The sequence below is a fragment of the Aphelocoma coerulescens genome, chromosome 2 (assembly GCF_041296385.1).
Source record: "Aphelocoma coerulescens isolate FSJ_1873_10779 chromosome 2, UR_Acoe_1.0, whole genome shotgun sequence".
NCBI lineage: Eukaryota > Metazoa > Chordata > Aves > Passeriformes > Corvidae > Aphelocoma > Aphelocoma coerulescens.
The window spans coordinates 17,709,362-17,723,635 of record NC_091015.1 but is presented as its reverse complement, the minus strand read 5'-3'; the positions used below and the strand labels follow the sequence as shown (position 1 = coordinate 17,723,635).

Sequence of the window (14,274 nt, the reverse complement as noted above, 5' to 3'; positions counted from 1 at the left end):
TAGTTTTTATAAGGTTTAAATGGATGAGCCGATCACAGACTGAAAAACTAGGTAAATTTAATCAATATTGAAGGCCAAAATGCAATCCTAAAACAAGAACTTCTAAAAGAAACATTACAATTAAATCTGAGCAATAAAAGATGACAAGTCCATGCATTTTTCTGCATTTCAGAGATGTTGTTCTCAATAGACCATCAGTTGTCATTGCATACACCATACTGTGCTTTTCAGTGATGGTTGTTGTATGAATAACCAGGTCAGCCAGTTGTTTAAATAAAGTTGGGAGAAAAATATCACAGAAAAATGAGAGAGAGCAACAGGCTATGCTCTTTAAACATCACATTTTCTCTATTATTCTTACTTTTCAAAATACTGGAAACAGCTCATGAAAATCTTTTGCTTCTTAGATCATCATTGTTTCTTTATTCCTTTATAAAGATTTATAATATTTTTTGTTGTTGTTTATCTTCAGCAATGTATTGTGATTCCAAGAAGAGGTGATAACAATAGGAGGAAGGGAGTGAATAATAGGAGTGATAGACTATTGGAAATAAAGATACTGCATTTGTCTAATTGTCCCAATTTCTAACAGTGGAACAAATACAGAAAAATGGTAAACAATATACTTGACACTTACTTAGTAAAGTTTAGTCTCTGAATCCATACTTAAATTATTGGATATGTCAGATATTACATGTCAGTGGCTGAAAACCACCAATTGAACCAGTAACTGAAAATTGGTCTGTTTAATGCTAATCTTACCATAATTAGCAGGAGGCACAGGGAGGTACCTCTTTGTGAACTCATAAGCCTTGTTAGGCAACCACATTTGAGATCTTCAGTCAATGTTTTTTCAGTTTCTGTGTCTGTACAATGGAGGCTTTTCACCTACAGAATTTTGCATCACAAAGGAGTGATTCAAGTTCAGGTTCATGGATTCGAATCAGGTTCAGATTACCTTAGATAAATTAGGACCAATCATCATATTTTCTTCAGCCTGCACCAACCAGTCTGGGTTTGCATGTTGCACTGACAGAATTTAAGTGATACTTAAATTCTGTAGTGGGGAACAGACAGATCATAAACACAGGAATAATTTCTTTTATGTGTTGTCTTGGTTACTTTTATGTGAAATGTGGAAAGAGGAGAGTCTGATAAGCGCCCATCCTGTAGGTGCTAGGGCCCAAGAAAAACCAAACAATCTGTTCATGCCTAACGTCTTTAATGAAAATAGTTTCATGGACTTCTTATATGATTATTCCTAATTATGTGCTTAATTATATACTTTACACATAAAGCCAAGACTGAAATATACAATACCCTGCAGGTTCTTGCTTAAAATCCCCTAGACTTAAAAGTCATCTAAGGTGAACAAGAAGTTATATTTTCCTTTGTTATTGCATGTGGAGTACAGATACAATACTGTCTTTATGTAGAGACAATGCAAAAATACGGTGCTTCAACACAGCATCTCCACATGGGTGGAGAGACAAGAAAAGGGGGAAGGCTGTGTGACCCTGGAGAAATTCTGAACCTCTTAAATAGCAGAATATTTTTTACTTTAAAGTTGTAAATACTTTATATCTCTTAAAAAGTATAATTTGGACTGTGATCTGAATTCCCTTGAAATTTTTTTTGGTCTAGTTCTGGGTGTTTGCTTTTAACATTTACTATACATATTATATGAAGTTATATAAGATAGTATCTTAGATTTAATTCTCACTAAAATTAGATTAAACGCAAGGGTTTAGCTATTTTTTTTTACAAGAACAGTAAGGAAGATGAAATCAACCATGTAGAGAAGACCCTTCTTTTTTGTTGTTGTTGTTTGGAAATCAAACCCAAAATAGGTTGCCTGGCTAACATATGTCATTTTTAGCTGTAATGTTCAATGAGTTTGAGCCAAAGAGCATATGCAGTTTGAAGGATATGTAGATGAAGAGTGTGCTGGAAAATGTAAATCTTGAAACATAAGAAGTCCTAATGTTTTGTGCAGACCTCTTCCTTTGCTATCTTTTTGAGTGCATTCCTGGTTTGAATTTCGCTGGTCTTTTTGTTTCCATGCTTCCTTTAGAGCCATTTGTCATTGGCCATCACCACGTGTGTCATCCCCCACCCCCACAGTTGTTTAAGTGCCGTCTGTAGATCGCCTGCAGTTGATCCTGTACATGGTGTTTTCATGTGATGAAAGACTTCACCCTTTCCCTTCTTCGGCAGATACTTGTATGCTTAGCATTTCTGTTGGAAGAACCTCTTTGGCCTGATCCCAGCTGAGTTACTATCCTGACTTTTTCCCATCCCAGAATTGTTGAGAAATACCATTTTCTCGCATCCTCCCCACAAAACCATTGCGCACAGGATATAGGCAGTTGATCCTCATTTCCTTCCTTCAGTTTCAAGCTGTTTAAGAGGACTTATGAGTCAGCATCTCATTTAGTTGTATATTATCATCTACATACTCATCTCAAGCCCTTTGTGTTCTCATTATCATTTCCCTACAGCTTCAGCTGATTGCATGTCTCTGCAGGATTTCACCCAGTGACTGTAAACCTAAGGAACGTTAATTGTCATCCTAATGTCCTGGGGTCCTGGCACAACCCCCCTTTGCTTCATTCTGTACTCCTGCATTTCTGTGATTTTAGCTGCTTTTTTTCTGAACAACAGTGTCATCTTCCTGGGTGACCCATGATAAATGTAATGCATTTAATGTATTCTGCTTTTGTAAGGACTTCCCTTTTGAAATCCACCAGAAGCATAAATCAAGGGCATATTACACAGACTGAAAAAAAGGGGAAAACTTAATATGCTCCTCTTTTGCAGCACTGCCAGTGAAAAGGCACTTTGGCTTGTATGTCACTGCCGGCCAGAACAGCAGTGCTGCATTCCTGCGGAGGGAGCACATTGTGCTCCTAACACCCTTCTGTGACATTATTTCAGACTGACTCAGGGGCACAGATGTCTCCTACTAAATCATCAACACAAATGTCCCAAGCATCTGCGTCTTCCTCTGGATACTCAGAATTTCAGTGTTCAACAGGCCTGATCCTGCTTAAAATGGTGAATACATTCCTTTGATCTGCTTAGCAAGCAGATCCCACAAGGCAGATTTGCAGTTCATTCACCCTTGTTTTGAGGGCCCTGGAATAATGACTAATACAGTCAGTCAGCCCCAAGGTATTAATCTTTGTCCTCCCTAAGCTGCTGTGTACTCCTTTGGGCACTACCTTACAAGTGGTATTCACCAGACTTACTCTTATGTCTTTGTTTGACAACATTCAGCACATTCCTGGCAACTTTGCTTTCCTCCTATGACTCTTAGCTTTCTACACCTTTTTCCAGGGCCACCACTTGCTCCATTTAGGTTTAAAGTTCAAAAGCAACATGTTTTGCAGCTGTTTCCTTTGTCTCTGGTACTTTTCTCATTACAATGATGTTTGGCTCCCAACATTTTCTCAAATGTAATGCCCCTTCCTCCTCATACCTGCCAGTAGTGACACTCTGCAACCGTTCCTTAGCTGTGTGTTGTGTCCCAGCCCCAGCTTCCACTCTCCTTGGCCTCTAGTATTTTCCACCTTTTTCCAGAAGAAACTACTTATGCTCTTTTGTTGACTTTTTTATGTATTACTTTTATCTATCCACCTGCCTGGATTAATGTTTCTTTGCATGCCAGTCCAACATATACAAGCGTTGGTGCCTCTTGTATTCTATTTGCTTCCACAACTCATAAGAATATAACACTGGTTTCAACAGGAGCCTCTGTGCTCTGAGGGTATTTGGTAACAGAAAGTGGAAATCTCTGTCATTTTTCCATCTCACCGTGATGTGACAGGCCCACCTTTCACAGGTTTTCCTTGTGCTGTTTGAGCTGGTCAAGTAATGTTCATTCAAGCCAGCTAAGGATATGCACTCATAGATGAGAATGAAATCACAGGCTCTGTACAACTCCATTTAGGAGAAGGCGTGGGATCCTATCTGCTGGCCAGCAGAGGTTGCTCAGAGCACGTTATTTGAGTGTTCTGCACTCTCCAATTCTTTATTTCTTAGTAAGTCAGGTCCAGGGGTTTTTAATCTTCTGTGGGATTTGCTCCAACATCCTGTTTCTCCCCTCATGCTGGGTATTTGTTTGGATGCCTCATCTCTCTGGAACAATGACAGAGTTGGTGAGAGAAGCAGAAGACAGGGGATTGTCCCAGGAACCTGTCACTGGGCTGGGAGAGATCACAGCCCTTACTGCATTTGGAAATTGCAAAGATCTCCTTGGATTCATTTCCCATCATTGTGGACTATATATATCCATATGCATGCCAACAGATGGAAAAAAAATCATACTCCTCTACAATCTTGAAGTAAAGGAAAAAATAGATCATTATTGTTTTCCATCTTCAAATACCCCTGAGGTTAGTGAGTGCTGATGAAGGCATCAGTGTGGTGTTGAGTTTGGATAGAAATGCAGACAGTTAAGAAATATTTTGGAAAGTTCCAAAGGAAGCCATGCTTCAGGTTTGGGTTCAGACCCAAAAGTCTTCAAATTTCATTCATAATAAGGTCTTTACGTGGGCTGCAGTAATGGTCTTAATTATATTTCTCCCATACTGGCATGTCTGGATCTTCTTTAGGAGATCTGAAGTTTGCCACATAACACTATGGATGCCTTGTTTGTGTCCTTGTGCTACCTCATGCAGGAGCTGAAGAAGCCTCCTGCTGCACTGCTGTTGTGGTTCTGGATTTGTGTGGGCTTCATTTTTTTTCCTGCAAGACTGTTTATTCAGAGAACACTAGCTCTGAATCTGGCAGCATATTCGTATGATTTCAAATCAATTCCTGCAGGAGGAGGGAGAGACTTCTGGCTCTAAGGTGGACTAATTTTATGTATTTTAACTGCAAATCTTAATTTATCTACTTGCTTTAAAATAAATACCATGTTGTGATGAGAGGAGGGAGAGAGTTAGGGATACAGGCAACATTTTCTCTGGATTGAGGGTGGGAAGTGTTGCAGGTTTCCTCAAGCATCCTCATTTCCTTACCCACCCCTAAGTCAGAATTGATGTTTCACTTCCTTTGGGACTAGGAAAGTGGAGAGAAAAGTGAGGCAGTTGTAATTCTCCATGAGGTGACAAGGTTTGAGGAAACTAAGTAGCTCAGGTTTCTCCTATGCAATGGCTTTAGGCAGGGTGACTGTTGCACGCTTTTAATGCTGCCGTTGGGCACAGTAATGTCCCTCCTGAAGTGTGGTCTTCACATGTAATGATGCCTGAATGTCAAGCAAACATGCAGCATGATTTTTTTTCCCTTGGAAGTCTTGTTTGACATTGAGAAGGGACTTGGTCATTACAAAATTATTTTCTTTTTTTTTCTTTTTTTTTCTTTTCTTTATTAAACAGACTAGTTTAATAAAAACCAAGGCGGATTTCTCAGGTTTGCATATGTGGGGTGGTAACATTATAAAAACATGAAAAACCCCAATATAGTTTCAGTATTACCGAGACATTAGCAACAGACTGTTTTGTCTTTGTGGTTTGGAACTGGAATTTTTCCAGTTGTTGCCGGAAGGCTACATTTAATTTGTACTGTGTTTGCATAAATAGCTTATTTGTAAAAATGACATTTTACTTGAACAATTCTAAATGATGCCGTTATCATAGGGAGAAAAATGATCTATTGTTCTCTTTATAATAAAATGGTACTGCCCTTCCAAAGTATCCAATGGACAAAAGCATGAAAAATCATAGCATACTTGTAAGTTGCTTATCTCCTCCCCAGAATCAGCTCTCACATGCTCATATCCTCTGGGTTTGTAAAATTCGAAAGATTTTTTGAATTACTCTCTTAATTGTGCTGTTTGCATTATAATTACTCGCTAAATAAGATTCTTTAACAATGACGTCCTTGTTGTCAAAGCAGTTGCATTTCTTTGCCTGGTATGAATAGCTGCATGTTCCGAACTGGGAAGCAGCAGTTGTTGTGGGATCCTGACGCTGTTGAAGGAGGAATTGATTGCTTAGAGAAGATTTTTTAGAGCACTCTACAGAAATCTCTCTTACCTCCACCCACAGGCAAATGAAGATTAAGGAAAATACAGGAGCTCCACCTCTGTGAACTCGAACAGCAGTAGGCAATTTCCCCTCCAATTAGCATCTTGTTCATGTGTTGGAGGGAAAAAATGGTTGGGTTTTTTTGGCCTTTAAACCCCTTTTCGCAAATTCTCACATTCTGTGGGGTTTAAGATCAGAGATAGAATAGTAAAGAGAGATGTGATTGGAGAAGACTTTTTAATCATACCATAGTTTCTCTTACTCTTCTTAAAGTTGTGGTTAATCATGAGTTACACAGTATTTCTAAGTTCTGCTTGAAGGATTCCATGTCTCTGTAGTAAGTGTGAAACAAACACAGAAGTATAATGACTGCTGCTAACTCCAGCCAAGAGTTGTATAATTTCTCAGGAAGAATGTTTTGTTATTTGTCAGTTATGGTTTTTATATATATATATATATGAATCTCTATGGCTCAGCTTTCAGCCATTAACTCTTATATTAAAACATTCTTTGTTTCTTTGACATACAACCATGTGTAGCACATCTGAACTGAGTCCAGCAAGAGTTCTAAGAATATTGCGTATTAAGTATTGATAGACCATTTTGTTCTCTGCTACGTGTGTTTCCTTCGTTATTTTTCAGTGCTTCTCTTCTTTCAGTATACTTTCAGTATGTACAGGTTATTCTTTTTAAATTTATATTGTTCTCCTTTTTCTTTTCCTGTTAACAATTATCTCTCCCCCTCCCCTTCTTTCCTCTCTTTGATCCACAGGTTTTGCAGTGCATGTTGGTCTCCCTTCATTCAGAACTTGACATTCAAAGGTACATGATGAAAATTGAATCCTCTCAGAGAGTTAGTACTGTACTTTCTTTTTTCTGCACTCTGCTGTGAATTGATTTTGTGACCCTTTAATTGTGTGTCTTGCTTCACAACTAAAGTTCTCAAATAAATATGAATCTGCATGCTTTGTCTCTCTGTATTTCACAGCAATGAAGAATTATGCATACAGATTAATTGCATATGGAAGTGTGATGCATGTGCATCCCTTGATAATTTTTTAAATTCTGACTTTTCCTTTAGTGGCATGATAGACATGAAGCTCTTGTATTAGATGCTCTCAAATCCACCAGAATTCAATAGGAGATCCTAGATAAGTAAGTGATTCCTAAACACTGTCCCAAATCTAGCCTTATATTTCTATTTATACATACATGTATAAATATATATAATAAGGCTTATGTGGTAAAAGTCTTGCTGCAAATTGAAGGACAGCTCTGTGGGCAGAGCAGTATTTTTGTACTGGACATGCAAAAAATCTTAGTTCCACAACTTGCGGAATTATACGCACACTGTGCACCTCTGAAGTCACCTGTATCTCACCTTTCATCCCGTTGAGCTTCTCTTCCATTTTAGATGGCTTGTAACGCCATACAGAATGGATGTCTACAACAGCTACCTTTTTTCCCCCAGGGAGGCAGTGAATGTGTCATGCCTTGTAGATCCACACGTAAAAGGTGCCTCTGCACGGTTTCTACCTCAGTCAACAGCGCAATGATAAAAGCACCAAGATAACGCGTGCTGGGAGCAAGGAGGGACGCCTCGGAGCAGGCAGAGTGGCAGCGGCTCATTTGCACCTCATTTGTGTTTCCACTCTCGGGATTTAAGCAGGCCAATAAACATGCCGACCACAGGGAAGGGTGGGAGAGGCAGAGGTGTGGAGAGCTGTAAGGCGTCTTCCTCCCTCACCAAGGAGATGGCCTCGAGGGAGGGAAAAAGAAGCAGAGGAGCAAGGTGACAAGTTGGGAGAGAGGAGCAGCAGAAGCTTCCATAACTTCTCTCCTATAGCAGCCCCCTAACTCTCCCAGGTGCCAGAGCAACAAGCTCTAGTAAGTGCTTCATCACATGTTTACTTCTACGGGTAGAGGCTAAAAATAAGTCCACGGCGTGGGTGTGCTGCCGCCGGAGGCAGCGCTGCCTCTCCCGGGCGATTGTTCTTGCTGGGGGCGGGCAGCTGCACCCTGCCCGCAGACCTCGCTCCCACTCACCGGCCCTCATGTCGATTGGTCTTTTTTTCGGGTATTTTTAAAATAGCATGTTAATTCAGAGCGCTTTCTTAGCTTGTAGAAGAACAGAAAAACAGGTTTTTCCAGGATCGCTGCATTGTGTTCCTTTGCTTTGGGAAACTGACGCCACAGAAACAGACCGTCCTCCTGTTTTCCTTAGGGACATATGTGGGAGAACAGGGATGGGTAAATAATCTTCTTGAATCAGAACTCACTATCCTCTAGGTACATTTAGGCATCTGGTATATATTCTCCCCCCCACCCCCCGCCCCTTAGTTTTTGCATGTGGTTTTAAGCATGTAAAGATCTTTCCCCTTTAATCAGCATAATGACAGTTTTTGTTTAAATCATCCCTTTTAATCTTCACAGTTCTCATGGCGATTTTGGGGATTGTGTAGGTAGGAGTTACCTCACCCGCTGCTGATGAAATGCAGCCATCTCCTGGATGGAACAAAGGGTCGTGCTGGGTTGTGAATACTTCACAGTAGAGTTTTTCAGGAGGAAAAAGAAAAATAGCTTCCAACTGAAACTGCCATAAGGTTTTAATTAAGACAAATGCTGATATCCAGGCTGGAATTTATGGATAACTTATTTAAACAAAGTAATAATAAACTGAAGCTGTAATGTAAGAATATGACAGAGGCTGTGAAAGACGAAATTTTGCTCTGAGCAAAACTGATGGACCCATAGAAGCCTTTGCGGGGAAAAATAGTGAGGTGATCAGGGACTTTCTAAATTTGACTCTCATGTATGAATAAAGTTTTCACATGGCAAAGGATGAGAATAAAGCAGAGAGATAAATAATTTTATTTTAAAGATTTCTTTCATTAAGTATGACTTTTTATTAGTGGGTGACTAATAGTTTTCTCTATTGTTTTACTTCAATTTCTACCCTAAAATCTCAGGCAGGCATTTGTAGAAAGAGAAAACCTTGGATTTGGACAGAAACATACTGTGAAATATTTTTACACTTTAATGTGGATGGCTTGGGGTTTTCTGATAATACACGTATTTCAGAGAGATGCCACAGCATGTTGCATATTTCAGTCTGGACTTGTCTGGACCAATTAAGCTGCTCTTAGATGGGCTGTTGAGTTCCTTAGGGCAGCATTTTCAAATGCAAGTTCCTGCAATTAAACATCTGAATAAGAGGTCTGGCAGCATAAGGGCTGAGCACCTACAGCTTTTATTGCTCCTAATGAATATCTTTACTATAAACAAACAGATTTCCTGAAAAACAGGTTTCCGTTTATCTAGGTGCTTACAGTTAAAAAAGAAAAGTTTGAAAATGTTGCTTTATGTTAGTAATTTATAACAGAGTTTCATGAAAAACTTTTTCTGCTAACTCTGGGGATCAACCAGCTGAAGAGCCAGCCGTGGTCTTGCCAAGGGGGAGCAGCCTGTGGATGTCCTGCTTGGTGATTCACAGCACTCAGGATTAAAAGAAATGGGTTTTGGCAGCTTGCCACAGCAGGGAGCATGCAGCTGGCCACCAACAGGAGCTAGCAAGGCTCGTGGGAAAACGTGCAGATTTTTAGGATGATTTGAATATCATTACTACCTAAAAATTTGGCAGATAAACTCTGTCACATCATTAGATGTAGTTTTTTTCCTCTAGGTGGAAGAAATTGGGGTCAGCATCGGTGAATACAGAGTGGTGATAAAGATCCTGTCAAAAGCAGAGAGGAGTTTTGCCTTCAAATAAATTCACTAAATTGAGTAAAATGGCTACTTGTTGGAGCATCCTGACCCTGTCACAGTGACGGGTAGCGTGTGGCTGTGACTGAGCATTGCTGACGCTGATGACTGAGTTATCTTTCCCTCCTTCTCATTCACCATGGGAGGGAGGAATGCTTTCTTTCACCTTACTTGGAGAAGTTCTTCTGGGTCTGTTTCCTCCCTTTCTCAGAGCATGAGAAGATCTGCTCTGGGGCAGTACCTCAGGTTCACAGTACACTGAAGTCATTGCTTTGCTCAATGACTGCACGGCAGGTGGCCGGCGGGGGGGGCTCTGTGACTTGTGCTCTGCTGGCTGGCATCCCTCCTGTGTGAGTATGGCGAGCCCAGGCTTCCCTCAGGACCGCCGGTGGCAGGAGAAGGCCGGTAGTGCTGCAGACAAGGGCGAGCTCGGGCAGCATCCAGCGCAGAACATGCCTCCAAGCCAAGGAGGCTCCAGGCAAGTGGGGTACCTTGGCTCAGTGCTAGGGGTGGTGGGCAACCATGGCTTAGGCATAGTCTTTCTCCTTATCAAAGAGGAAAGAAGTCTTGCCATTCATACCATAGAAATCAATATTGCCACCAAACTGAGGTGCTTTGTGAGAAAGAACTGGCTTTGTAACTTGTCCTTGATTCAACAGAAAGTAGTGAAAAGTTTGAGTTTGAAATAGAGAAATGAAAGCAGACATAGATAGAGACATGCTAGGCCATGAGTAGGCATCAGGGAAGAGTATAACCAACACCTACAGGATCTGCGTGCGGGCAAGTGGGCAGTGGCCCTCTCTCTCTCTTCAGCTCTAGAGAATATGGATGCTGGCATGTGCCTGCTCCTGGCGTGGTACCATTTCCAGCTGATGGCATCTGAAAGAAAGATGCCATAGATTTTTACATCTTGTAATGGTGAAAAAGCACACAGAGAGTAGTTAGCTTGTCATGAGAGATGGTTTAATGTTGCATTCAGCTGCTGAGTCATCTCCCCACCCTCAACTCCCCCAGTGAGACACAGTATCCAAATACATCAATTGCACAGATGTAATAGGAACTTTATACAGACACGTATAAGCATTTAACTTGTCTGAGAAAGTGCTGTGGAAAAATATGGAAAATGCTTAAAAACAAGATGATATGGGTAGTATTCGCTTTCTCTTCAGCAGTAATGTGTCACTAATATCATGTCCAGACAAGTAAAACCCCGTTGTTGCGTTAATATGGAAACCCAAAGACTCTGTATCTGTGGAAAAAGCAGATCCATCCTTCAGACAGTGATAATTTAGATCTGACACAAATGTGATGAAGTATTATTGTTGCAGTAGTAATAATTCATGTGCTGTGGCAATACTTTGGAGTTAATAAACTCATCATACATGAAACACAGCCTGTTTATATGCCTATTTGCAGTCTGTCACATATCCTGTATCCATCTTTGGCACAAGTCACAGGACAAATAGTTTACTTGAAGGTCAAGAAGAGTAGGCTTCCATTTTTCTACTAATTTTTCCTCTCTATTTGAAATGTCAAGAAGACTCTTAAATGTGGGGAGAGGAGGGGTTGCCTATGCTTTGTTCTTTAGAGTACATGATTGGAAAAATATATTTTACTAGCCCTGTATTATTTTTTTATATCTTTGTTTACCATTTGTACACTGCCAGGAGTGCTAGCAACTTCCAAGATATGCAGGATTCTTCTCCTGAATAGATAAGTTTCTGTTGAGGTAAGGGCTAAGGAAGTTCCTGGAGAACAAGAAACAAGAAGTGTGAATTGATCAAGAGATGAAATTAAATCTTCAGGTTATATGATTTTTTTTTTCTTAGTTCTGTTTTGTCTGTGGAAATGTGTGAATCAAATTTGCAGGAGAAAGGAAAAGAGGGAAAAAAGATTTCTGTTATATAGATTAGTATGAAAAATAACTGGAAACAAGCATAAAAGAACACTATGAAGAGCAGAAATATAAAACCGGCTAGAACAAAAGCGTGAGAGAATTAGTGTGGACAAATGTGAGCAGAGGACCAGAGGCAGAGACATACAGAGAACTTGATGAAAATCTCTGGTGCTCCATGACTGCCCATTAGATTGGTATCTCTGCAGTATTTCACTTTTCCTTATTCAGGTACTTTCAGACTTCATTCCTAATTATTTGCCATTTTACTGCATTTAAAGAACCTTACACTTTTTTTCTTTATTTTTTCTGAGTCAGTGAAAGGACTAAAGCAGATGTATTGAAAATGCATTCTTTTAACAACCTGTAGCAGACAGATGCCAGTCATGAGGCATAATTAACTACAGTTTTAATTCTTCATCAAATCCCAAGAGTAATTGAAAGATACTGGATCTTATGTAATTGCTAGCCCCATGTGCTATATTTAAATATATACCCTGAAAAAGTTACAAGGACCTATATCCTTGTAAATAAAATAATATATCCTAAGTAAAAGAGACATCACAACGCACTGTGTAATTACATGTAAGTTTGCACCAGAATTGTCCGTCCCTATTTTGGCCTTTCCTTTCTGATGATCTTCTAACCCAGAACTAGCACAGAAAACATCTTTTGTCAGAGAAGTCCTTAAGGAGGGTCAGCTCTACTCAGCTGGCTGAAAGATGAACCCTATTGCACAAAGAAATGCATGGGGGTGCCTCCCAACGTGCAGCTTGGGCAGAAGACCATGGCTGACTGAGGAAATGCAACCTAACTGGTCTTGGCAGAGGGGGCAGAGAGACCTGCTGCCTAGTTCTGAACCTCCTTCTGTGCTCTGGCATTTTTCACCAGAGTGGCTTGGAAAGTGCTGATGTTTCTTTGGATTAGTCTGCCTCTGTGGAATATCTATTTACACATTTAAATTTTGGAAAATGCTGTTCCTTAGTGGGCACGTCTTGAGTTTTCTTCTCTGTTAAGTATTACAGGTTTTGTTGCTACAGTACCATTCTGACTCACATAGCAGCAGTCTAGACTATGACTCTAGTTGGATACTGTTGGGTCCTGAAACATGGACTGTTGGGGTCAACATTTTGTGAATGCTTGTACTGTGTGCTAGTTCCTGAAAAGTCCTTACAATGACACTTGCTGGAGTCTTATTTTAAGCATTTTAATATTAGTGAACATTCAGTGCAAAAAAATCATGTGGCATTACTTATTAAGTATTTATTTGCCATTTGTCTTATTTATCTTATTTGATATTAGAATCAACATCCTGAATAATTATTACGAGGGTAGGATAATGCTGAAAGTTTCTGCGCTGCTTTCTTCAACAATCTGTACAAGTCCTTGTAGTTATAGCTACATAAATGCTGCTGGTTCCCTCCCCACTGCATGGGTTGGTTTTCCTAAGAAGTGAGACCTAGCAATCCACTTGATTATTAAGTAGCCTCGAGCCTAGTGCTCATTGCCAATGATAAAAATGCTTTCCTATCAAATATGCACTCATATCTCTCAGTTACTTGAATAACCACTGTTGTTGCTGAGTTCGAGAATTTTTTAGAATCTATTTAAAATTCAGAATCCTGAAATGTAATGTTTATAGGAGCTGAGCATGACAAATAGCTTGAAGCCTTTCATAAACCCTATGTGTATATTTTGGGGGATCTCATTTATAGCTTGTGTTGGCTTTAGGTTTGTGCCACTCCACTTACTAGAGTGGAACTCCTATGGATTTGAACTGGTGGATTAAGAGGAAGACTGGGCTTTGTGTCTGAGCAGAATCCATGATGTGCCTCTGGCTTGCTTCAGAAGGTGCAGTATTGATGGTGAAGAATGAGGGCTGCCAAAAAGGGGTCTTTTTTAGTGTGGTGGGTTGATTGTGGCTGAACACCAGCTGTCCATCAAGCCACTCTCTCCCCCATCCTCTGCTGCAGTGCAGGAGAGAAAACAAGATGGAAAAGTGTCATGGGTTCAGATAAATGCAGTTTAATAAAGAAAAAGGCCACATGTGGAAGCAAAAGTAAACAAAGTATTCTCTATTCACCATCAGCCGGTGATGTCCAGCCACTTCCCAGGAAGTAAGGTTTTAGGCTCCAGCACGCGTAGCAGTTGCTCCATAGGACAAATGCAGTAACAAATGGTCCCTTTCCTCCTCCTTTTTCTTCACTTTTATTGTTGGGTAGTCATCAAATGATATGGAATATTCCTTTGGGTCAGCCCTTCTGATTATGTCCTCTACCAAGATCTTGCCCGCCCACAGCCTCCTGCATGAGTGGGGGGCATGCTGGAGAGAGCCTTTATGCTGTGCATGCCCTGCTCAACAGGAGCAGAAATACTGGTGTGTTATCAACACCTTTCTAGCCACCAATACAAAGTACAGCACTGTGAGGGTTGCCTTGGAGAAATTTATCTCAGCTAGACCCAATAGATTTAGCTACAGTAATGATGTCATGTCATCTGTGGGGATCTGGGATGCCGTATCTTAGGTCCTACAGCATTTCCCCAGGGACAGGCAGCCAAAGAAAAAGAGCATGTTGGCTCCATCTG

The 14,274-nt window shown here is 40.4% G+C and overlaps 1 protein-coding gene across 16 annotated transcripts in view; it reads left to right on the top strand.

The window, feature by feature from the left end:
• KIAA1217 (KIAA1217 ortholog) overlaps nt 1-14,274 on the top strand; it is a 372,020-nt gene that overhangs the window by 261,063 nt on the left and 96,683 nt on the right. For 2 of the 16 annotated variants that reach the window (XM_069006646.1, XM_069006645.1), the window contains exon 3: nt 6,805-6,885. The exons of the other annotated variants lie outside the window; for them this stretch is intronic. In XM_069006646.1, the coding sequence (XP_068862747.1) occupies nt 6,805-6,885 (81 nt within the window). The remainder of the gene's footprint in view (nt 1-6,804; nt 6,886-14,274) is intronic. 16 annotated transcript variants of the gene reach the window in all.